General features: G+C 45.8%; 1 protein-coding gene across 5 annotated transcripts in view; it reads left to right on the top strand.

The window, feature by feature from the left end:
• Positions 1-25469, top strand: part of phldb2b (pleckstrin homology-like domain, family B, member 2b) — a 185953-nt gene that overhangs the window by 141822 nt on the left and 18662 nt on the right. For all 5 annotated transcript variants that reach the window (XM_052013321.1, XM_052013323.1, XM_052013324.1 and 2 more), the window contains 3 exons: positions 677-782; positions 11355-11390; positions 14481-14667. In XM_052013321.1, the coding sequence (XP_051869281.1) occupies positions 677-782; positions 11355-11390; positions 14481-14667 (329 nt within the window). The remainder of the gene's footprint in view (positions 1-676; positions 783-11354; positions 11391-14480; positions 14668-25469) is intronic.

Genomic DNA, 25469 nt, shown 5'->3' with positions numbered 1-25469 from the left:
AGTTCCCTCTGTTTATCTCTCAAAACTGGGAAGGGCTTGCTTTGCCTGGACTGAAGGAGGCTGTGGAGTAGCCTGATAGAAATATATAAGGTTATGGGAGGCATAGATAGGGTAGATAGTTAGAATCTCTTTCCCATGGAAGGGGTATCAAAAACAAAAGGACATAGGTTTAAGGTGAGAGGGAGGAGTTTTAAAGAGGATATGAGGGGTAATTTTTTTACACACACAGTGGTTGATATCTGGAATGCACTGCCAGAGGAGGGGGTGGAATCAGATACAATCACTACATTTAAGAGGCATTTAGAGGCACTTAAATAGGCAAGGTATAGAAGGATACGGTCCTAATGCAGGGAAATGGGATTGGTGTAGATGGGTAAATAGGTCAGCATGGACATGGTGGGCCAAGGGGCCTGTTTCTGTGCTGTACAACTCTGTGACACTTCTACTTTCAAATCTGTTGTACTCACAAATCACCCTTGGTTGCTGTGACTGGGTGTTGCTCAGGTAGTCAGTCTGGGCTGAGCGCCTTTTGACTCCTCCATTCCATCTAATTCCACTGAAGAGAGTAGAGTGATTATAGTTGTGGTTATAGGGTGATTATAGTTGCCAGTGAAGAGACACCACTTCAGTAAAACCTATTGATCGATGAACATGTATTTCCCCTTCTATCCTGCAGAGTCACTTAACCCTGGTGCAAAGTAACAGCTGTGGCAATATTCCTCCTCACAACACCACAGCAAGTGTGAAGGAGTTGGACATTCGGAGGCTTCAAGGACACAAAGGTATTCAAAATTTGTACAAGTAACCACGATGTTCTTCGTGTACACAGTGCAAGATAATATTAGTTAACATGTATGTGTTACTGGTAACATTGTGGAGTGCTTAATATTGATGATGATCTGGTGAGTGCAATACTGGTAATGTGATGTGTGCAATGTTGGTAATATGTGCATGTAGGGACAATCTTATCAATCTTTCCATCTCTTCATTCTGTTTTGGGATTTATAAGGCAGATAACCAGGATTCCCTTAATCTGAGTGGTTTACCTTCTATAAATAACATACTCTTACCAGAATGACAAATCACACCTCTACTTTCAAATCTGTTGTACTCACAAATCACCCTTGGTTGCTGTGAATGGGTGTTGCTCAGGTAGTCAGTCTGGGCTGAGCGCCTTTTGACTCCTCCAGCTGCAGTTTAACTATCTCTGACTGCAGTTCCAATATTCAAGCTCCCACTCTTTGTCCATCTGCGAGAGCAAGTGATCAACTTCAGTAACAGTTCCTCATTGAACATCTATGCCATGATCTCTAAACTGATATCTCTACTAGTTTGTTAAGTGTTACCTTGTCACATGGGCTTCGACTGCCAGCTTCCCATGTGTACAGTGATCCATGGACAGCTTTATTGGTCCACTGTTGCCTTCTGAATTGTAAATTGACCAACCAGATTCCATAATATTTTCGAGCTGCATGGGAAATATTTTCTGTTTAAAGATTGGAGAGTCAGGTAAAAAATTCCACAGTAATATTGGTAACATTGTGGTGTGTGTAATATTGGTAACGTGTGTAATAATGGTAACGTTGTGATGTGTGCAATATTGGTAATGTGGTGTGTGTCATATTGGTAATGTTATGGTGTCATAGCTTTGTACAGCACAGAAACAAGCCCTTTAGCCCACCATGTCTGTACCAACCATTGTGCCTATCTATATGACACCACTTGCCTGCATTAATTCCCTCTCCCTCTATTACCTTGCTCATTCAAGTACCTATCCAGATGCCTCTTAAATGGTATTACTGTTCCTGCCTTTGGCACCTCCTCTGGTAGTTCATTCCAGAGACCCTTTGTATGAAAACTTTCCCCCTCAGATTCCCTTTAAACCTTCTCCCTCTCACCTTAACCCCATGCCCTCTAGTTTTAGACACCCCTACAGTGGGAAACAGACTGTCTATCTACCCTATCCATGTCTCTCATAATTTTATAAACCTCCTTCATGTTACATGAAAAGTCATGGAAAGTCCTTGGCGAGTAGAACTAAAGAGAATCCCAAGGCATTCTACACATACATCAAGAGCAAAGGATAACCAGGTAGAAGGTAGGACCACTCAAGGATAAAGGAAGGAACTTAGAGGCAGAGGATGTGGGCGAAATCCTAAATGAGTACTTTGCGTTGGTATTTACCGAGGAGAAGGATCAGAGTGGAGCATGCTAAGATGCTAGGGCATTTCGAGATTAGGAAAGAGGTGGTGTTGGGTCTCTTGAAAAACATTAAGGTGGATAAGACCCCAGGGCCAGATGAGATGTACCCCAAGTTATTGAGAGAGGTGAGAGATGAGATAGCTGGGGCCTTGACTAATATCTTTGTATCTTTGCTAGCCACAAGTGTGGTGCCAGAGGACGGGGTTACTTAATGTTGTTCCTTGTTCAAGAAGGGAAATAGGGATAGTACTGGAAATTGTAGACCAGTGGGTCTCACGTCAGTGGTAGGGAAACTAATGGAGAGGATTCTTAGGGATAGGATTTATGAGCATTTGGAAAACGATGGCCTAATTGGGGTCAGTCAGCATGGCTTTGTGCGGAGCAGCTCATGTCCGACTAATCTGATTGAGTTTTTTGAGGAGGTGATGAAGGTGATTAATAAAGGTAGAGCAATGGATGTTGTATACATGGATTTTAGTAAGGCATTCAACAAGGTCCCTCATGGTAGGCTCATCAGAAAATTAGGATGCGTGGTGACTTGGCTGATTGGATCCAAAATTGGCTTCCCCATAGACGACAGAGGCTAGTGGTGGATGGGTCTTATTCTAGATGGAGGTCTGTGACAAATGGTGTTCCACAGGGATCTGTACTGGGACCTCTGTTGTTTGTCGTACATATAAATGATATGGATGAAAATGTGATAAGATGAGTGAGCAAGTTTGCGGATGACACAAAGATTGGTGGCATTGTGGACAGTGTAGAAGATTGCCAAGGGATACAGCAGGATATGGATCAGTTGCAGGTATGAGTGGAGAAGTAGGAGCTGGAGTTTAATCTGGGCAAGGGTGAGATGCTGCACTTGGGGAGGTCCTACATAAAGGGAGAGTGCACAGTTAACGGCAGGATCCTCAACAGCATTGATGAACAGAGGGATCTTGGGGTCCAGGTACAGGGCTCCCTAAAGGTGGCCACACAAGTTGATAGGATAGTAAAGAAGTTGTATCGCATGCTTGCTTTCATTAGTCAAGGCATTGAGTTCAAGGGCCAGGAAGCTATGTAACAGCTTTATAAAACTCTGGTTAGGACACATTTAGAGTATTGCGTTCAGTTGTGGTCACCTCATTACAAGATTTGGAGGCTTTGGAGAAGGTGCAGAGGAGATTTTCCAGGATGCTGCCTAGTTTGAGGGACATGTGCTATGAGGAGAAGTTGGACAAACTGGGGCTGTTTTCTCTGTCACATCAGAGACTGAGGGGAGATTTGATAGAAGTTTATAAAATTATGCGAGGCATAGATGGAGTAAACAGCCAGTATCTTTTTCCCAGGATTGAAATGTCTGGTACTAGAGGGCATGTATTTAAGGTGACGGGGAAAATACAAAGGAGATGTGCGAGGCAAGTTCTTTACACGGAGACTGGTGGGTACCTGGAATGCGCTGACGGGGTAGTGGTGGAGGCAACACCACCACTACCCCTGTCAGCCCTGGTTTAACTTCCCAAAACGCATCTCTTTGCACTTGTGCAAGTTAACTTTCACCAGCCATTCGTTGGCCCACTTCCCCAGTTGATCTAAATCCTGTTGTTAACTTAGACAGCCTTCTGTGTGTAATATTGGTTACATTGTGGTACATGTAATATTGGTAAGGTATATATAATATTGGTAACACATGGGTGTAAAATTAGTAAAATGCTGCATGTAAAATTGGTAACTTTGTGGTACGTTTGATGGTGGTAACATGGCCATACTGTGTGTAATGCCAGAAATGTATATAACGTCAGGAATGTTGTGTTGTGTGTAATGCTGGAGCATTGTGCTGTGCGTAACACTGGGAATGTTGTACTGTGTGTGATGCTGGGAACGTTACACTGTACGTACTGCCAGAATGTTGTGCTCTGCATTATTGCCAGGTACGTTGTACATTGTACAGTGTATAATGCTGGGAATGTTGTATGATGTGTAATGGCCATGTTGTTGGTGTATAATATTGACAGCATTGGGCAATGCTCAATAAGATCAATATAACATACTGTCTGATGACACCAGTACTACACCATGTGTAATGGTCTCATTTTAAGTGTGTGTAATATTGCCGTTAATATGGTGTGTACAATTTCTAAGCTTGTAGCACTGGTAACGTTGTGCTGTCCTGCTCCCTGTGTAATAATGATAAAGTTGCAAGGTACATAATATGCCAGCTTTTGTGCAGAGTGTAATATTGCTGCTCTTTGGGAGTTGATTATAATTACATTTGTTGCAGTGTACAGTACAGATCTTTGTGCGACACCATTTGCATATTTTTATTGGTCACGTGATGGGTTATACAACTGGTACCGATCTCTGTGAATGATGTAACATTACTGGTCTTTCAGTTGGTTATATCACTGGTCTGTTTGTTTTTGGTTATATTTCTAAACTTTGCATAGTATGTAACATCGTGTTGTGTGTAATATTACACTGTGCAGTGTATTATTACTGGTCTTTTTTGCAGTGTGTAATACCCTAACATTTGAATTTTGTTTTGTGTATCTTTGAAATAACCCAGCAACTAATCCCACTCCTTTACTCTGTCCCTGTAGAGTCATGGAGTCATACAGCACGGAAACAGGCCCTTTAGCCCAACTGGTCCATGCCGACCATCTAAGCAAGTCCCATTTGCCCGCGTTTGGCCCATATCACTCTAGACCTTTCCTCTCTGTACCTGTCCAAACGTATTTTAAATGTTGTTATTGTACCTGCCTTAGAGGTTTCCTCTGGCAGCTCGTTCCATGTACCCACCACCCTCTGTGTAGAAAAAGTTGCCCCTCAGGTCCCTTTACCCTCTCACCTTAAACTAATGCCCTCTAGTTTTCTCCTTTCCCTGGGAAAAAAACTGTGCATCACCCTATCTATGCCCCTCGTGATTTCATACTCCTCTGTAAGGTCACCCCTCAGTCTCCTACACTCCAAGGAATAAAGTCCTCCCTGTAACTCAGGCCCTCGAGTCCTGGCAACGTTCTCGTAAATCTTCTTTGCATTCTGTCCAGCTTAATGACGTCTTTCCCATAACAGGGTGACCAGAACCATACACAATACTCCAGGTGCAGCCTCACTATCGTCTTGTATAACTGCAACATAACATCCCAATTTCGATACTCAGTGCCCTGAGTGAGAAGGCCAGCTGTGCCAAATGCCACCTCCACCACCCTGTCTACCTGTACTCCTGCAATTTCCTTCCCTGTCTCTTGAAGTCACTCCGGATTCTCTTGATTACATCCTGATCCCTTATGTCTGAGCCTCAGCTTGTTCTTGACAGAAAGAAACGAAAGCAGCAGATGTTAGAAATCCAGGGCTGGAACCGTAAGTGGGCATCAGGGCACTAAACAGTAGCTGCTACCGGCCTCGTGGATGCTGCTTGACCTACTGAGTGTTTCCAGCATTTCCTGGTGTTTTGCTTTCAGAAAGGAATTCTGCAAATGCTTCAGCAAGAGCAGAGCCCACAGTACAATTCCTGTCATAGGCCCCTGGATGGGGCAGCTGAGGTTCAGGCTAGAGTGTAGAATGGCTGTGGTGATACCAGTCACTCTTTATTCACTGGAGACACATGAGACTGCAGATGCTGGAATCTGGAGCTGTTCCTCATTTTCCATCTGAGTAGTCAACAACCTGGCGGCATGAACATTGAATTCTCCACCTTACGGTAACTGCTCCCCCTCTGTCCCTTTTTCTCTTGTCTCTCTTCTCCTGATCCACCTGGACCCATCACCATGTCCCTTTCCCCTCCCCTCCCTCTCCATCTGCCCATCACCCACACACTCCTCCCACTGGGTCCCCTCCCCACCTCCCTCACTTGATTCCATGCTCCACCTTCCCCTCCTATCAGATTCCGTCAGCCCCTTGTCACGTCTAGCTCTCACCTCCCAGCTTGTGACATCATTTCAACTCTCCCCTCCTCCATCTGCCTATCACCTCCCCTCACCTGGATCCACTCATCATCTGCCAGCTCCTGCCCCACCCCTTCCCTTCACCTCTTTATGCTGACTATCTCTCCTCTGTCTCTCTATCCAGATGAAGGGTCTCAACGTGAAACATCGACTGTCCATTTCCCGCCACAGATGCTGCCTGACCTGCTGAGCTCCTCCAGCAGATTGTGTGTTACTCTTTATTCACCATTAGACATCAGCTGGAGATGGAGTATTGTGTTCTGTTTTGGTCACCCTGCTATTTAGGCTGGAAAGAGTGCAGAAAAGATTGTTGCCAGGATTTGAGGGCCTGGGTTAAGGGGAGAAGTTGAGCAGATTAGGACATTATTCATTGGAGACTGAGAGGTGATCTTATAGGAGTGTATAATGTTATGAGAGGCATAGATAGGGTGAATGCACACAGTCTTTTTCCCATGGTTGGGGAATCTAGAACTGGTGGGCATAGGTTTAAGGTGTGAGGAGAGAGATTTAAAAGGAACCTGAGGGGCAACTTTTCCACACAGAGGGTAGGTGTGTAAATGGAACAAGAGGAAATGTTTGAGGCAGGTACATTAACAACATTTAAAAGACACTTGGACAGGTACATGGATATGAAAGGTTTAGAGGGATATGGGCCAAATGCAGGCAAACGAGAGTAGCTTAGGTGGGCATCTTGGGCCATTTGGGCTGAAGGGCCTGTTTCCATGCTGTATGACTCTATGGGCGGTGATGAGAGAGCTGGTGTTTTCGGTGGGAGGGTGTGTGAAGACCTGTGAGCACAGCACAACTCTCTCAAACCTGTAGGGTGTTGCTGGAGCAAGCAAACATGAGCCAGCAGAAATGCTGCTGTAGAATGTCTGATTGCCTGAATGCCTTACCAGATAGGAGGAGGCCATTTGGCCCATCGCCTGTCAGAGCAATCCAAGCAATTCTTTCCCCACTTCCTTTTCTCACATTCCCCATTATCTCCCTCCAGATTCTACCACTCACCTACACACTAGAGGCAATTTACAGTGGTCCATTAACCTCCCAACCCGCACATATTTGGGATATGGGAGGAAACCGAAGCACCTGGGGGAAACCCATACGGTCACAGGGAGAGCGTGAAAACTCCACACAGACAGGACACAGATTGAACCCTGGTCTCTGGAGCTGCAAGGCAGCAGCTGCATCACCTAAAGCTTTTAATCGCTCTATTCATTTCCTTCGAAGCTTTGCTACCTATGTCCTAACCCAAATGTGAGAACGTTCAAGCTCCGCACCAGAGGTCAGGATCGAAGCCAGTTCTCTGGAGCCCTGTTTCACTGTTCAGTCACATGATGTAAACTCGAAGTGTGTTAGCGGGTCTGTGGTACGTCTGGGACGCGGAGCTACTTTATTCCTGGACGCTGCCTTGTGTAGCCACCTAATTCCACCCAAACAGCCCTCAGTTGCCCACTTCAGTGTGTTTGCATGGATTGTAATCAAATGTTCAAAGGAACAGAGGGTGCCCCAGATGTTTCTCTTTGTATGCCAGGGCACCAGTCAATAACTTCTTCCAGTGGTAACCCATGGCCTTGCCTTTGCATTATCACATGACTAATTCGTTCAGATTTAAGATCTAAAATGTTTACCTGGTGCTTTACCAACTCTGCATGTTGCTGCTGGTGTGGCAAAGCCAGTGTCACCTCTGTGCCTTCGTTTAATCTTTCTCTGCATGTTTCCTGCATTCACGTTGGGCCTTGTGAGTTCACCGTTCACTGCTGCATCCTCCTGAAGCTCTCTGAAGTCACCGGCTAACCGTCTGACATTTCTCTTGTCTGCAGGGAAATCAAAGAAAGGTATGGATTGCGATCTGCCTCGTGGTATTTGGTGTCCGTAGGACGCTGTGTCTGCATCTTCTGAAGGGTTCTGTCACCTTGCTGATCAGGAAAGATGGGGTTTACAGCTCCTTCAGAAGTCCCCTAGTTAGAGGCAGAGTGGAATAAAAGGAGAAGTGCTGGATGAACTCAGCCAGTCAGGCAGCATCCGTGGAGAGAGAAACCAGTCAATATTTCGGGTCAGCTACCCTTCCTAAAAGGCTGCTAAAGGATACGGTAGGATATAGATCAGTTACAGATTTGGGTGGAGAAATGGCAGATGGAGTTTAATTCAGACAAATGTGAGGTGTGCACTTTGGGAAGTCAAATATAAAGGGAAAGTAAACAGCTAATGGCAGGACCTTAAAGAGCATTGATATACAGAGGAATCTTGGGATCCAAGTCCACTGTTCCCTGAAAGTGGTCATGCAAGTAGATAGGGTGGTAAAGAAGGTGTGTGGCATACTTGCCTTCATTGGTCAGTGCATTGCATATAACAGTCAGGAAGTCATATGGCAGGGTGTATAAAACTCTGGTTAGACATCAATTGGAGTAATGTATGCAATTCTGGTTGCCCCATTACAGGAAGGGTGTGGGGGTTTTGGAAAAGGTGCAGAAGAGGTTTACCAGTATGCTGCCTAGATTAGAGGGTATGAGCTATAAGGAGAGGTAGGACAAACTTGGATTGTTTTTTCTGGACCATTGGAGGCTGAGGGGAGACCAATGTTTTTCCCAGGGTAGAGATGTCAAGTACTAGAGGGCATGCATTTAAGGTGAGAGTGGAAGAGTTTCAAGGAGATGTGCGGGGCAGGGTTTTTTTTAACATGGAGAGTGATGGGTGCCTGGAATGGGCTGTTGGGTGATGGTGGAAGCAAATGCGATAGTGGTGTTCAAGAGGCTATTAGACAGACACATGAATACACAGAGAATGGAGGGATACGGTTCATGTGCAGGCAGAAGAGATTCCGTTTAATTTGGCATCGTGTTCAGCACAGACATTGTGGGCCGAAGGGTCTGTTCCTGTGCTGTACTCTTCCATGTTGTTCTATGTAACTGAGGGAAGAGCAGAGTGTTTACAGTTTTCAGAGCAGAATTGGGGGGGGGGGGGCGGGATGGAGGAGTAAGACAGAGGGAGATTAATTAGGACAGATCAGGTGAGTACTGATGGTTAACTAAACATTTTGTAGAAACAGGGTTTGAAACTGACGTGTATGAAAATGGGAAGTCAAGTTGAGTGTATTGTCATGTGCACATGTACGGTGAGGTACAGTACAATGTAAAACTTGTTTGCAGCAGCATCGCAGGCACGTAGGTATAGACAGCACACAATATAAATTATAGAAGAGTGAAGAGAGAAAGAAAAAAAGATTGTCATATTTTTGCACAATCAGAGACAAGTCCACAGGTGTGCAAGAGGTGGTCCGTAGTGTTCCATTGCTGAACGAGAGAGCAGTTTACCTGAAGTTGGAGAATTCAGTGTTCAGTCCAGAAGATTGCAAAGTGCCCACACAGAAGATGTTGTTCTAGTTTACACTGGGCTTTGATCTGACAGTGCAAGGGACTGTGGACAGAAAGGTAAGAGTGCGAGGGGAATTAAAGTGACAGGCAACAGGAAACTCAGGGTCATCCCTGTGGACTGAACACAGATGCTCCATAAAGCGATGACCAAATCTGTGTTTGGTTTCTCCATTGCAGGGGAGGCCACACTGTGAACACAGAATGCTAATGCTACTGATACTAGATTGGAAGAAGTACAAGTGAATGGCTGCTTCACCTGGAAGGAGTGCTTGGGTCCCTGGATGGTGGGAGGGGAAGAGGTGGGATGGACAGGTGTTGCATCTTCTGCAGTGGCTGTGGGACGTGGGAAGCTTCTATTGATTGGTCCAGTTGGTTCTGTCAGTGGTTGGAAGGGTGTACTTGATTCGGGAGGAATTTGCACTGTTCAACCACTGTAAGTGATGGCCACTGTTCCTTTACATCCCTTGTCTGCCAACGGCAGCCTTTCCACACACTGCTTGTGTCACTGATGTTGGTTTCAGTGTGCTGTGGGAAGTGTTCAGTGGGCAGGGAGGGCAAAATGAGTTCAATCATTTCCTGAAGTGCCCAGTGTTAAAGGACCATGTGGATCTGAGCAATATTGGACACACTGCAGGCTAATCTACCAATATCCCCAGAGTTTCACTGAACTCAATGTGTTGTTTTAGAGAGATGTAGGAGACAGGCAGAAGGTTATTGTGTTCAAACACTTGGTCATTTACCCAGAAGCATCCAGCTACAGAAGCAAAGGAAACAACTAACTATCCAGTAGCCCGTATGAAAACATGTTCACTGGGCAGGATCCTTGGAAATTTCCTTCCAGATTCTTTTCTTGGAGTTGAGCATTACAAACAGCCAAAACATCATGCATTTAACACAAACTAAAGCACCAGATGCAGTATAGAAAACTCACAGTGCTGGGGAGCCCACAGATAACTAAGAAACTGTTCACAGAATGAACTTTACTAGAATGACAACCCACAAATCACAGCGAAGCAGAGATGCACTTTAACTTCTTGCACTTAGAAGTTACTTCCCTCTCTCCCTCTCTTCCTCTCAGTACACACTCTATCCCTTTGAATTAAAATTAAGCACCACAGCTTTCTTGTGAAACTAAACAGTTTACAAATCACATCATCTATCTGATTCTAAAATGGTTTGAAAATATCGAGAGTTAAAATCTGATAAATTAGAATTACTGAAGTGTCAAATTAAGCTTCTGGAACACTGGTCTTTATGTAAATTGATCTCAAATTAAGACACTCTGCTAAATTTAACAAATATACACAAGTGATGGGTTTATAACGAATACTGCTGGTAACAACTATTTGTGTTCTTGCTGGCACAAGTTACATACAGCAGTAAGGCTCGGAAAATGGACTATTTGGATATACAATGCGCCTGAAATTGTGAAGGGCCTGAAGTGGTGCATTAGTGCGACACTGCGGGGCCCTCTGGCCACATTCTAGAGCAGGTTTTTCCTGCTGAAGCTCCGGCAGCAACCTTTGATCACGAGCCTCTGCACTGCCAGGAATGGGAGTGACAGAGGAACTGTGATTGGGAAGGAGGGGGGTGCTTCAAATCTTACCAGAGTCAGTCTTGGTCTGATGCAAGACTTGTCTAGCTAAGGCTCACTTCAGAATGGAAGGCCTTGAAAACATAGCACAGATTGGCATATACATGGCATACCAAGGGTTCCAGAACACAGAGCTGTGCTCGTGTTGTTCATGACATCCTGTTGTGCGACATGAGACAATGCTAGACCAATTCCTGAAATAGTTTTCAGTAGTCACTCAGAGTTCCTTGTTCTGATTTGATTTTCTTTTGCAAATCTTTCTAGGACCAGCCTTGCATTCCAAGGGGAATCGCAGGAAAGGTAAATACCTTGACGTGACAGAAGTGATGTAGGTTTGAGCCTGGTAATGGAGCTGATTCTAGACCAGTATGTTGCAATGTGTTTGGGTGGGCAGGGGTGAATGTAGCGACGGATGCTTCACAAGCAGCTTCCATAATGGGCAGTTTCTCCACCAGGGTATTGTAATATGGGGGGGTGTCTTCTGTAAGGGGTGGGCAAGGTATTAGGCAGTTAATCCTCCCAAGCCGACTTCCATTAAGGGATAAGGGCCTAGAATATAACTGTTTCCAGATTTCAGTCTGAAATGGGTGCCAGTTTGAGGTGCTTTTCAAAAGCATTATCGGTGAATTAAGGATAATCCAATCTCTCAACATTGTAGTTACAATCCAGGGCTGCTTCTCAGTTCTTGATCTGTATAGCCTCAGCTCTCACGAGCATTTTGGTCCTATTTTTACAGTTCTTATTAAGAATGTCATGAGCTTCTAGACGCTGAAAATATTTGACCTTGGGCTTAGAGAGAAGGGGCTTTGTGCCAACGTTACACGGTCTCTTTCATCAATAGTTTCAGTGAAGCCAGTGGCATTTCAGTGTTCATTGTGCGTTTGGGACTTGCGTGAGGCTTACTTAAATGTCTGTCTGTCTGCCTGCCTGCTTGGGAGCTTTTGAACCTGTGGGAATCTTATGGGTAGAATATATTTTCAGGCCTAGTTTGGGTTGAAAAATATAACATGGTGTTTATCTAAAGGGTATGTTTTATACTTAAGCAGTCAGACTTATTGGGCCCAGTAACAGTTTGGATATGTTTCCTATTTAGTAAGTTTCAGCAGCTTGACTTCAATTGAATTAACTGTGTCATTCAGTGGCAGCTTGGAGTTGTGGAGGTTAACGTGTCAGGATGCTAGGCTCCATGCCTGTATCTACGCTGGGCTGGAGGAAGTTTCCATGGCAACCTGGAGACTTTGCCTGATTAACTGCAGTTTTAAACTTTTGACTAAAAAGTTTTTAAACTTTTTGCTTCAGGTGGATTGAGATATTGCTGACAGCCACAGATAGTTCCTGCTGAACAGCCTTCCTTCCACCATTCCCACCTCCCCAGATGAAAAACCTCCACGATTTATTGTACTCAATCTCCCTGGTCTTACAGAGTGAAGTGTCACAGCTACAGGAAAGTGCATTGTAGGTAGACAATAAGGTGCAAGTTCAAACAAGGTAGATTGTGAGGTCAAGAGTCCATCTCATCATATAAGGGAACTGTTCAATAGTCTTATCACCGTGGGATAGGAGCTGTCCTTGAGCCTGGTGGTAGGTGCCCTCAGGCTCCTGTATCTTCTGCCTGATGGGAGAGGAGAGAATGACCTGGGTGGATGGGGTCTTTGATTATGCTGGCTGCTTCACCAAGGCAGCGAGAGGTATAGACAGAGCCCATGGAAGGGAAGCTGGTTTCCGTGATGTGCTGGGCTGTGTCCACAATTCTCTGCAGCTTCTTGCGGTCCTGGGCAGAGCACTTGCCATATCAAGCAGTGATGCATCCAGATAAGATGCTTTCTATGGTGCATTGATAAGAGTTGGTGAGTGTTGAAGGGGACATACCAAATTTCTTTAGCCTCCTGAGAGAGTAGAGGCCCATATCCCTCTAAATCTTTCCTATCCATGTACCTGTCCAAGTACCTTTTAAATGCCTCAACCATTTTCTCTGGCAGCTCATTCCATATGTGCACCACCCTCTATGTGGAAAAATTTGTCCTTCAGTTTCCTATTAAATCCTATTAGATGGGAATCTTGGTCGGGATGGATCAGTTGGGCCGAAGGGCCTATTTCCATGCTGTATGACTCTAAGATTGGCACAAATCTGAGGCATTACATCACATTCAAAGATTGTGGAAAGGAAATGGAGGTTGAAGGGTGGAGGGCTGGTGTACAAGGACAGAGGAGATTGCTTTAAGAAGGGGTGTGATGATGACAGGTTTGGAGAGGAAAACTGTTAATGTTATCAGTAACATCATGGCCAGGAACAATAGTCAGGTACTCGGCAGATTGGCATGAGTTCGGGGGGGGACTGTGGTGACTCAAGGGATGGAGCCATGGAAATGTCATAGAAAGACATGTTCAAATTTACTGTCACAGGCATACATACCCAGGGTATAAATGCCATGAAAATTAGCTCTTTGCAGCAGCAGCAGCACAGTACATTACAAACATGACAAACATAAATTACATAAACTTAAATTATTCATAGTTTACATGACAAAATAAACAAAAATAGACATAATGACATTAGTGCAAGTTGAGGGAAATAAAGACCCATGGTAGAATTAGGTTTTTCAGGTCAGTTCAAGAACTTGATGGCAGTGGGGAAGAAACTGTTGTCGAACCTTGAGGTGTGGGTCTTCAGGGTCCTGCCTCATGGCAGCATCGAGAAGAGGGATGGTGGGAGTCCCTGATGATGGTTGTTGCCTTCCTGAGACATCGGCTGTTGTAGAATTCCTCAATGATGGGGAGAGCTGTACCCTTGAGGAAACTGACTGAGTCCACTACTCTCTGTAGTCTCTTGCGTTCCTGTGTATTGGAGTTTCCCATACCAAGCTGTGATGAAACCAGCCACTGTACATCTGGAAAGGTACACTAGACTTCAGTTCAACAGGTTTAATGTTGGGACGTCATAACATGTAGTCCTGGAGGGATCGATTCAGAAAGCTCCTATGGACTGAGTGAATGGCAACCTGACATGAACTGATCCAGGTAGATTTGTGAGGGGCATCTTGCTCAGTGAACTATACTGTGGTAGATGAGGTGGCGTCTTAGGATGTTATGTGTACAGATCTTGAGAAGAAAGTCTATCAGGTTAAGTCACAAAATGAGAAGCTGGAATTGTTGGCAACTTGTGATTATGGGAAGAGAATCAGGGAAGAGATAATGGACAGGCTTCTGGGTCTGAGCTCAAGGTGTAGTTAAATTAGTATCCGTGCAACAATGGATTCTGGGGCCTCACCACAATGACTGTTCGAGTTGGACTCGGGGCTGTCTTCCCCTAAGTCCAAGTGTAAGAGTTGGTCTGTTTGTGCCTGGTTTGTTCTGTAGATTGACCGAGATGTTGCTTTGTTGTTCCCTCAGGAACCCGGCATCACCGTGCCAGTGAGGAACAGAGAGTGAAAGCCCAGGACCAGACCAGCACTGGGCTAGAACGCTCCCCCTGTACTGACAACGGCTATAAGGACAGTGCCTTCGATGCCCTCAGCTTGGACAGCTCTGACAGTGTGGACACCAACTTGTCTGCGTGTTCCCCTGACAACATTTCCAGGTAAAAGTATTCTTGATGAGAGTCCCTCTGCCCCATAGTGGTACTTCCTTGGACCAATAGTGAGGTGTCACACTTTGGGAGGTCAAAATGGGAAAAGTACACAGTTAATGGCAGGATCCTTAACACCATTGATATACAAGGGATCTTAGGGTCCAAGACCATAGCTCCCTGCAAGTTTCAATGCGAGTGGAGTTGGAAAAGAAGGTGTATGGCATTCTCTCCTTCATCGCTAAGGGCCTAGGGTATAAGAGTCAGGAAATCATGATGCAGTTGTATAAAACTCTGGTTAGGCCAGACTTGGAGTATTGTGTTCAGTTCTGGTCACCCCATTACAGGAAGGATGTGGAGGCTTTGGAGAGAGTGAAGGAAAGGTTTACCAGGACGCTACGTGGATTAGAGGATATAAGCTATAAGGAGAGGTTAGACAAACTTGGGTTGTTTTCTCTGGAGCATCGGAGGCTGAGGGGAGACCTGATCGAAGTTTATAAAATTAAGAGCGGCATGGATAGGGCAGGTAGTCGGAGTCTTTTTCCCAGGGTAGAAATGTCAAATGCTGGAAGAAAATGGTCATGCGAGGACTGCAGGTATAGACAGAAATCAAAGGTTTGTACATGATAGAAATGTTCTCAGGTGCATCTATTTCAATGCAAGGAGTATTGTAGGTAAGGCAGATGAGTTTAGGGCATGGATTGGCACGTGGGATTACAACATTATTGCTATTAGTGAGACTTGGTTGCAGGAGGGGCAGGACTGGTGGCTTAATGTTCTGGGGTTCCATTGTTTCAGACGTGATAGAGGGGGAGGGATGAAAGGGGGAGGAGTGGCATTACTAGTCAGGGAAAATATCAGCTGTGCATAGACAGGACAGCCCGGAGGGCTCGTCTACAGAGGCCATATGGGTGGACCTGAGGAACAGGAAAGGTGTGGCCACACTAATAGGGTTGTATTATAGACCGTCCAATAGTCAGAGAGAATTGGAGGAACAAATCTGTAGTGAGATAGCAGACCGATGTAAGAAACAGAAAGTCGTAATAGTAGGGGATTTTAACTTTCCACATATTGACTGGGACTCCTACAGTGTGAAAGGGCTAGATGGCTTGGAATTTGTCAAATGTGTTCAGGAAAGTTTTCTAAGTCAGTATATAGAGGTACCAACAAGAGAGAATGCAATACTTTATCTCCTATTAGGGAACCAGACAGGTCAGGTGACAGAAGTATGTGTAGGTGAGCATTTTGGGTCCAGTGACCATAATGTCATTAGTTTCAAGTTAATTATGGATAAGGATAGGTCTGGTCCTCGAGTTGAGGTTCTAAATTGGAGAAAGGCCAGTTTTGTGGAAATGAGAAAGGATCTAGGAAGAGTGAATTGGGATAAGTTGTTTTCTGGCAAGGATGTGTTCAGTAAGTGGAAGGCCTTCAAAGGCGAAATTTTGAGAGTGCAGAGTTTGCATGTTCCTGCCAGGATTAAAGGCAAAATTAACAAGCATAGGGAACCTTGGTTTCAAGGGATATTGGTGCTCTGGTTAAGAAAAAGAGAGAGGTATATAGCAGGTATAGGTAACTAGGAACAAATGAGGTACTTGAAGAGTATAGAAAATGTAAGAAAATACTAAAGAAGGAAATCAGGAAGGCAAAAAGAAGACAAAATTGGTCCTCTAGAAGATCAGAGTGGTCGCCTATGTATGGAGCCTCAGAAGATGGGGGAGATCTTAAACAGTTTTTTTGCATCAGTATTTACTCAGGAAACTGGCATAGTGGATATGGAAGGAGGGGAAACAAGCAATAGTGTCATGGAACATGTAGAGATTAAAAAGGAGGAGGTGCTTGCTGCTTTACAGCGAATAAAGGTAGATAAATCCCCCGGGCCTGACAAGATATTTCCTCGGACCTTGAGAGAGACTAGTGTAGAAATTGCAGGGGCCCTGGCAGATATATTTAAAATGTCCTAAGCCATGGGTGCAGTGCCGGAGGACTGGAGGGTAGCTCATGTTGTTCTGTTGTTTAAAAAAGGCTCTAAAAGTAAACCAGGTAATTACAGGCCGGTGAGCCTGACATCAGTGGCAGATAAATTATTGAAAGGTGTTCTGAGAGATTGGTTATACAAGTATTTGGACAGCCAAGGGCTGATTAAGGATAGTCAGCATGGCTTTGTGTGGTAGATCGTGTTTAACAAATCTTGTAGAGTTTTTCGAGGAGGTTACCAAGAAAGTAGATGAAGGAAAGGCTGTGGATGTTGTCTACATGGACTTTAGTAAGGTCTTTGACAAGGTCCCACATGGGAGGTTAGTTCAGAATGTTCAGACACTAGTTATCCATGGAAATGTTGTAAACTGGATTCGAAATTGTCTGTGTGGGAGAAGACAGGGAGTGGTGGTGGATGATTGTTTCTCAGACTGGCGACCTGTGACTAGTGGTGTGCCTCAGGAATCTGTGCTGGGGCCATTGTTGTTTGTTGTCTATATCAATGATCTAGATGATAATGTGGTAAACTGGACCAGCAAGTTTGCTGATGACACTAAGATTGGAGGCATAGTGGACAGCGAGAAAGGATTTCAAAGCTTGCAGAGGGATCTGAACCAACTGGAAAAATGGGCCAGAAAATGGTAGATGGAATTTAATGCAGACAAGTGTGAGGTGTTGGGTTTTGGAAGGACGAATCAAGGTAGGACATACACAGTAAATGGTAGGGCACTGAGGAGTGCGGAGGAACAAAAGGGATCTGGGAGTTCAGATACATAATTCCCTGAAAGTAGTCACAGGTAGACAGGGTTGTAAAAAAGGCATTTGGCATCCTGGCATTCATAATCAAAGTATTGAGTATAGGAATTGGGATGTTATGGTGAGGTTGTATAAGACATTGGTGAGGCCAAATTTGGAGTATTGTGTGCAGTTCTGGTCATCTAAGTATAGGAAGGATATTTGTAAGATTGAAAGAGTGCAGAGAAGATTTACTAGAATGTTGCCGGGTCTTCAGGAGTTGGGTTACAGGAAAGATTGAACAGGTTAGGACTTTATTCCTTGGAGCGCAGAAGAATGAGGGAAGATTTGATAGAGGTTTACAAAATTATGAGGGGTATAGACAGAGTTAATGCGAGTAGGCTCTTTCCACCTAGATTAGGAGAGATAAGTACAAGAGGACATGGCTTTAGGGTGAAAGGGGAAAGGTTTAGGGGGAACATTAGGGGGAACTTCATTCAAAGAGTGGTGGGAGTGTGGAACGGGCTGCCATCTGATGTAGTAAATGCGGGCTCACTCTTAAGTTTTAAAAATAAATTGGATAGATACATGGACAGGAGAGGTCTGGAGGGTTATGGACTGGGTGCAGGTAAATGGGACTAGCGGAATAATGTTTCACACAGACTAGAAGGGCCGAATGGTCTGTTTTCTTTGCTGTAGTGTTCTATGGTTCTATGGCATAACTTTAGGGTGAGAGGGGAAAAGTTTAAAGGAGATGTGCGGGGCAAGTTTTTTTACACAGAGGGGTGGGTGCTTGGAATGGGCTGCCGGGGGTGGTGGTGGAAACAGATACAGTTCAAGAGCCTGTTAGATAGACGCATGAATATGCAGGAAGTGGAGGAATATAGGTCACGTCCAGACAGAAGGGATTAGTTTAATTTGGCATCATACTTGGCACAAACATCATGGGCTGAAGGGCCTGTTCCTGTTCTAACCTTGTGGAATAAGGAGAGCTAGCAGGGGCATAGAACATTAGTACTGTGCAGAATAACTTCCTCAGCCCCGTGTTATACTGACTGTCCCCCACCCCACCACCTCGCTCTCTGCTGCTGAATCCCTCATACACACAGCAGTCACCTCTCTGGTGCACTCTTGGCCGCCCTTCCTCTGTAAATCTGATACCAAATTCTGGTGCCTGTGTCATAACTCACATTCCCCATCATCACTGTGCCCATAGACAGCTCCTGGTCAAGGAGTGTCCTTGTGACCTCATTCTGTCTACCCTTCCCACCCTAATCATTTTCTCCCCTCTCCTGTCGGGCAGAAGGTACAAAAGCTTGAGAACACGTACCACCAGGCTGAAGGACAGCTTCCACCTCACTGTTATAAGACCCTTGAACGCTAAAGATGAACTCTCGATCTCCCAATCTACCTCATTGTGGCCCTTGCACTTTATTTGTCTACCTGCACTGCACTTTCTCTGTAACTGTAACACTCTATTCTGCATTCTGTTTTCCTTTTGTACTACCTTGATGTACTTATGTATGGAATGATCTGTTTGGATGGCACGTAAACAAAAGCTTTTCACTGTATCTCCATACATGTGACAATAATAAACCAATTACTTTCCTATCCTCTAGTTCCATACTCCTTCAAGCTCACTGCGCTCCCCCAATTCTGACCTCTGTGTATCCCTCCCTCCCTTGGGACCACTGTGAGTGGTCACACTTCCAGCTGCCTGAGAAGGTTTGATTAGCTCTGTCACAGACTGGTCCAGAAGTGCAAGCAAAGATAATGTATCTACTCATGGTCATGTAGGGATATAACTTGTGACCAGTGACAGCTGTTTCTGTGGGAGGTGTGAACAGGCAGGATCCAAGCCCAGAGGGGGACGGATGGACACGTTGGGAAGTGACCACATACTCCAGGACTTTGGAGAGGGAATGGATACTGGACATGAGGAGAGAGTTTCCCAAGTAGCTCTCCACTTTCACCTTCCCCTTCACCTTTTCCATCCACCCACTACGCACATACTACACACTCCACAGGATTTTCCCCACACACCCTGTCCACCCCCCCTCCCCAACCTGTTCTGGTTCCATCTGATGTTCACCTCTCCCCTCATGGTTCCCATTCTCACCTCCTTTAGTTACCAGAGTCCAGCACTGGCAGCCCTTTGTATTTCTGCTTATCTCTCTCTAGCAGCTGTCTCCACCTTCACCCTCACCTCCCCCCAGCTCACTGTCGCTGCCTCTCATTTATCTCTCTCTCTCTCTGTCTGCCTCCATCTATCATCCACCTGCTACTGTCTCCCAACTGCATCCTCCCTCTCCTCCCCTACCTGCCCATCATCTTGCACCCTCCTCAATCCACCGATCACCTCAGACTCCTGTCTCACTCCCCCTCTCCTCTTTATATCAGCCATCTCCCCTCTCTACACTCAGTCCTGATGCAGGGTTTTGATCTGGAACGTTGACAATTCCTTTCCCCCCACAGATGCTGTTCGACCCACTGAGTTCCTCCGGCAGTTTGATTGTTGATGTCAAAGATGAGTTACTTTAGGGGGTGCAGAGGAGGCAGGTTTAAAGGTTCAGTATTTCCACGCAGAGAGCTATTGATACATCACCTGGTACACACATCATATTTTTACCACAGGCTCGGTTGGATCTCACTGCCCTAACTTCCAACACTAGTCGCTTGAAACTTCACACTGACAAAAGCTGTTGCACGGAGAATGAAATTAGACTCGACCCACATCTAAACATGATAAATCTAACATGCTGTCACCAGACCAAGGTGATGTTTGATGGGCCACATGTGTTCACAACAAAAGGACCCGCTGAATTGTGTTGGGATGTCTAATCCCCGTGAGGTGATTGAAACCGGCCTGTGATGTGTGGTTAGAACCAGGTGCTCCCTATTAATTACACGTGAACCTTGTTGGCAAAGCCAGCTTCAGGCTATGCTGAGACCTGAGCTGTAGTTAATTGGCACAATCAGCTCTTGTCTCCAAACATCAGACTCTTGAAGATGAAAGTCCCTAATAGGGCAAGTATGGGGCTAATCTTTATAGGTTGTGATTTGAAGCAGCCAGAAACATCTACAAGATGGCTGTTGGTAACGTAATGAGGCTTTTGAGATCTGCCAGGCAAATAGTCCAGTCTGGCTTTCGTTGACTTTTAAATTAAGAAATGGAAGCCTGAATATTTCCTCCTTTACATTACTTCATGTGTGGCCGTTTCAATGGACCACATTGTTACTGTTCAGCCAGGAAGATAACATAGAACATAGAACAGTACAGCACAGGAACAGGCTCCTCAGCTCATAATGTCTGTGCTGAACATGTTGCCAAATTAAACTAAATCCCTTCTGCCTGCACATGATCCATATCCCTCCATTCCCTGTGTATTCATGTGTCAATCTAACAGCCTCTTAAACACCACTATTATATTTGCTTCCACCACCACCCCGTTCCAGGCACCTACAACTCTCTGTGCAAAATATTTACCCCACACATCTCCCTTAAACTTTCCCCCTCTCATGTTAAATGCACATCCTCTCATCCTCGACATTTCTACTCTGGGAAAGAGATTATGACCATCTGCTCTATCCAGGCCTCTACCTGTTTCCTTCCATCTAACAGGTGTTGCATTGTGAAGGACAAATCAAGGGAGGACATACACAGTAAATGGCAGGGCACTGAGAAGTGCGGAGGAACAAAGGGATTTGGGAGTTCAGATACATAATTCCCTGAAAGTAGAGTCACAGGTAGACAAGGTTGTAAAAAAGGCTTTTGGCATCCTGGCATTTATAAATCAAAGTATTGAGTATAGGAGTTGGAATGTTTTGGTGAGGTTGTATAAGTCATTGGTGAGACCAAATTTAGAATATTGTGTGCAGTTCTGGTCGCCGAACTACAGGAAGGATGTCAGTAAGATTGAAAGAGTGCAGAGGAGATTTACAAGAATGTTGCCAGGTCTTCAGGAGTTGAGTTACAGGGAAAGATTGAGCATGTTAGGACTTTATTCCTTGGAGCGGAGAAGAATGAGGGGAGATATGATAGAGGTTTACAAAATGATGAGGGGCATAGACAGAGTTAATGCAAGTAGGCTCTTTCCACCTAGATTAGGAGAGATAAGTACGAGAGGACATGGCTTTAGGGGGAAAGGGGAAAGGTTTAGGGGGAACATTAGAGGGAACTTCTTCACTCAAAGAGTAGTGGGAGTGTGGAATGGGCTGCCATCTGATGTGGTAAATGCGGGCTCGCTCTTAACTTTTAAGAGTAAATTGGATAGATACATGGACGAGAGAGGTCTGGAGGGGTATGGGCTGGGGGCAGGTAAATGGGACTAGCAGAATAATGTTTCGGCACAGACTAGAAGGGCCAAATGGCCTGTTTTCTGTGCTGTAGTTTTCTATGGTTTCTATCTGTTTTATTCTTCTGACATCACAAGGGTATTTGGGAGCTGATGAATTCATGAAATAACACTGCTTGTTATGAAGCATTTTCAAGCTCCTTTAATACCATGGAGTTCCCATGAACATGCAGAGTACATGTTAACATTTACAAATCAGAGTATTTAAAGCTTTTCCTGATTTCTTTGTTCCAGGGATGGCTGATGTAGGTAGACACTGCAGACCAGTACTGAGGAAGGGTTGTACTGTATCTCTGAAGAGACTGTGTACTCTCAGCTGAAGCTGAAAGATCCCAAGAGTAAGGGATCTCTCCCTGGTGACTTGGGCTAGTGTTTGACGCCCGCTCTGCGGAAAGCCAAATAGTGGTCATTGTTGACACAAGAAATTCTGGCAGATGTTGGAATCTGGAGCAATACAGAAAAAGTGCTGGAGGAACTCAGCAGGTGAGGCAGCATCCATGGAGGGAAGTAAACAGTCAACTTTTCAGGGGGAAGCCCTTCATCAGGAAAGGAAGAGGGCAAAAGCCAGAATAAGAAGGTGGGGGGAGGGGGAGGAGCACATGCAGGCAGGAGATAGGTGAGTCCAGGTGAGAGGGGGAAGGTAGTGGGTGGGGAAGGGGGAGAAGATGTAATAAACTGAGAGGTGATAGGTGGAAGAGGCAAAGGGTTGCAGAAGGAGGAATCCAGTAGAAGAGGGCAGTGGACCGCGGAATAAAGGATTGGGGAGCGGAGGAGAGGAGATGGGCAGGTCATCAAGGCAGGGGAAGGGAGCCACAGGAATAAGGGAAGACAAAGGAATGAGGGGGTGGAATAAAAGAAAAAGGAGCGGTGGGGTTACCAGAAGGTAGAGAAATCGATGTTGAGGCCGTCAGGTTGGAGACTCCCGAGGCAGAATATGAGGTGCTGTTCCTCCAACCTGCGTCTAGCCTCGATGTGGCAGTAAAGGAGGCCATGGATAGCCATGTCAGTATGGGAATGGGATGTGGAATTGAAGTGGGTGGCCACCGGGAGGTCCTGGCTGTTGAGGCAGCACTTCACCTGTGAGTCCGAGGTGTCATTTATTGCATCTGGTGCTCCTGGTGTGGCCCCCTGTACATTGGTGAGACCTGACGCAAATTGGGTGACTGCTTCGTCGAGCACCTTCGCTACGTCTGCCGCAACGGCCAGGACCACCCTACCTATCACCTCTCGGCTTATTATATCTTCTCCCCTTCCTCCTTTCACCTGGACTCGCCTATCACCTGCCTGTGTGTACTCCTCCCCCTCCCCCCACCTTCTTATTCTGGCTTCTGCCCTCTTCCTTTCCAGTCCCGATGAAGGGTCTTGGCCCGAAACGTCGACTGATTATTTCCCTCCATGGATGCTGCCTGACCTGCTGAGTTCCTCCAGCACTTTTTGTGTATTGCTGTAGTGGTCATTGTTACTTTTCTGTTTGCTGAGCCTTACTGTGCTTAAAGTGGCTCCTGTGGTTTCAACATTGTAATGCTGTCTGCACTTCAAAAGTATTTGAAATACTGACCAGGTCAGGCTGCGTCTGTGGGAAGAGAAACAGAGTTCCAATGAAGGCTCTTCAACATGACACGTTAACTCCGTTTTTCTCTCCACAGATGCTGCCTGACCTGCTGAGTGTTTCCTGCATTTTGTCTTTATTTTAGATTTCCAGCATCTGCAGTTTTTAAAAATTTTTTTCACTTCAAAAGTACTTTACAAGATGTAAAGCACTGAGAAATCCTGAGGAAAGGCATCACATAAATGCAAGTCTTTGAGCTGATTTTTGTACATTCCCCTATCATTTGTATGCCTCAGACACTGATAAAGCATGTTTATATTCAGTCACCATATTTATATTAAGCCAACTTTGTTTATAACCAGTATGATTAACCACCTTAAAAGCAGGAATGTATCTCTGTTGCTCCAACCCAAGACATTCTGACATTTGGTGTAAAACAAGCAGGGAATGAGCCAGATGGAGACACAAGAGACGACAGATGCTGGAATGTGGAGCAGCAAACAAGATGCTGGAGGAACTCAGTGGGCAAGCCAGCATCTGTGAGGGGGGGGGTGGGAACAGAATCTGTGAGGGGCGGGGGGTGGGAACAGACAGTCGATGTTTCGGGTCGAGACCTTTCATCTGGACTGAAAGAAAGAGGGGAGAGAACCGGTATAAAGAGGTGGAGGGAAGGGGTGAAGCAGGTGATAGATGGATCCTGGTAAAGGGGGGGGGGGGGGGGAAGGCAGATGGAGGAGGGGAGAGTGGAGATAGCGTTAGAGGCTGGGAAGTGATAGGTGGAAGTGACAAAGGGCTGAAGGTGATGGAATCCTGGTTGCCAGCCATTTTAGTTCTCCTCCCCATTCCCGCACCGACCTGTCTGTGCTCAGCCTCCTCCACTGTCAGGGTGAGGTTAAACATAAACTAGAGGACAGCACCTCATATTCCACCTGGGTAGTCTACCACCTGAAGTGTGAACATTGAATTCTCCAGTTTCAGGTAACCCTTCTGTCATTCCTCTCCCCTCCTGATCTACCCAGTTCCTCCGACACCCACCCCAGCCCCCACCACCCTGTTTCTCTCCCCCCCCACCCACTCCATCTGCCCATCGCCCACACACCTCCCACTGGGTCCCCTCCCCCCACTGCTCCCATCTGCCCTCCCCACCTCCCTCACTTTATTCCATGCTCCACCTTCCCCTCCTATCAGATTCCATCATCTGCAGCCCTTTGGCACCTCCACCTCTCCCCTCCCAGCCTCTGTCACTATTCCCACTCTCCCCACCTCCATCTGCCTTTCACCCCCCCCCCTTACCTGGATCCATCTATCATCTGCTCCACCCCTTCCCTCCACCTCCTCATACCGGCTCTCTCCCCTCTTTCAGTCCAGGTGAAGGGTCTCGAGCTGAAACATCAACTGCCCATTTCCCTCCACAGATGCTGCCTGACCCACTGGGTTCCTGTAGCATCTTGTGTGTTGCAGAGAATGAACCAGACTTAATTATGACAATTGCATTATGGTTGACAAGTCTCAAGTGCTGAGAAAATTTGAAGGCAGATTAAATGCAGCCAATTGACAGAGAGGGGAAGAGCTCCCAGAATGGGAAAAAGTGAGGATGCCATAGAATGTTGAGCAGACACAAGAGGGCAGCAGAGGGCCAGTGTTATGCAAGAGAACGCTACCAAGTTGTACGCCATCCTCCGGAAAATATATTGCCAGCCCTTCATCGTTGCTGTGTCTAAATCCTGGAACTCCTTCCCCAACAACACTGGGGAGCACCTTCACCAGAAGGGCTGTAGCCATTCAAGGAGTTCACCCCCCACCTAGGCAATTAGGGATGGGCGATAAAGTGCTGTCTTGCCAGTGAAACCCATATTCAGTAAAGAAATCAAAAAAAAAGTTGCAGTGAGGAGCAGAAGCTGGGGTCTGAATCATACAGCATGAAACAGGCCCCTTGGCCCATTGAGTCTATACCGACCATTCACACCAATCCTACATTAGTCCCATTTTATTCTCTTCACATTCTCATCATCTCCTCCCCGGACTCTACCATTCACCTACACACTAGGAGCAAATTAAATTGACCAATTAACCTACTGACCTGACTGGGATGTGGGAGGAAACTGGAGCACTCGGGGGAACCCACACATTTGTGGGTTGTGCAAACTCCATACACAGACAGCACCTGCAGTCGGGATTGAACCCGGGTCTCTGGTGCTCTG

The sequence above is a fragment of the Pristis pectinata genome, chromosome 4 (genome assembly GCF_009764475.1).
Source record: "Pristis pectinata isolate sPriPec2 chromosome 4, sPriPec2.1.pri, whole genome shotgun sequence".
Classification (NCBI taxonomy): domain Eukaryota; kingdom Metazoa; phylum Chordata; class Chondrichthyes; order Rhinopristiformes; family Pristidae; genus Pristis; species Pristis pectinata.
The sequence above is the reverse complement of the archived record's forward strand: the minus strand, read 5'-3'. Positions and strand labels throughout refer to the sequence as shown.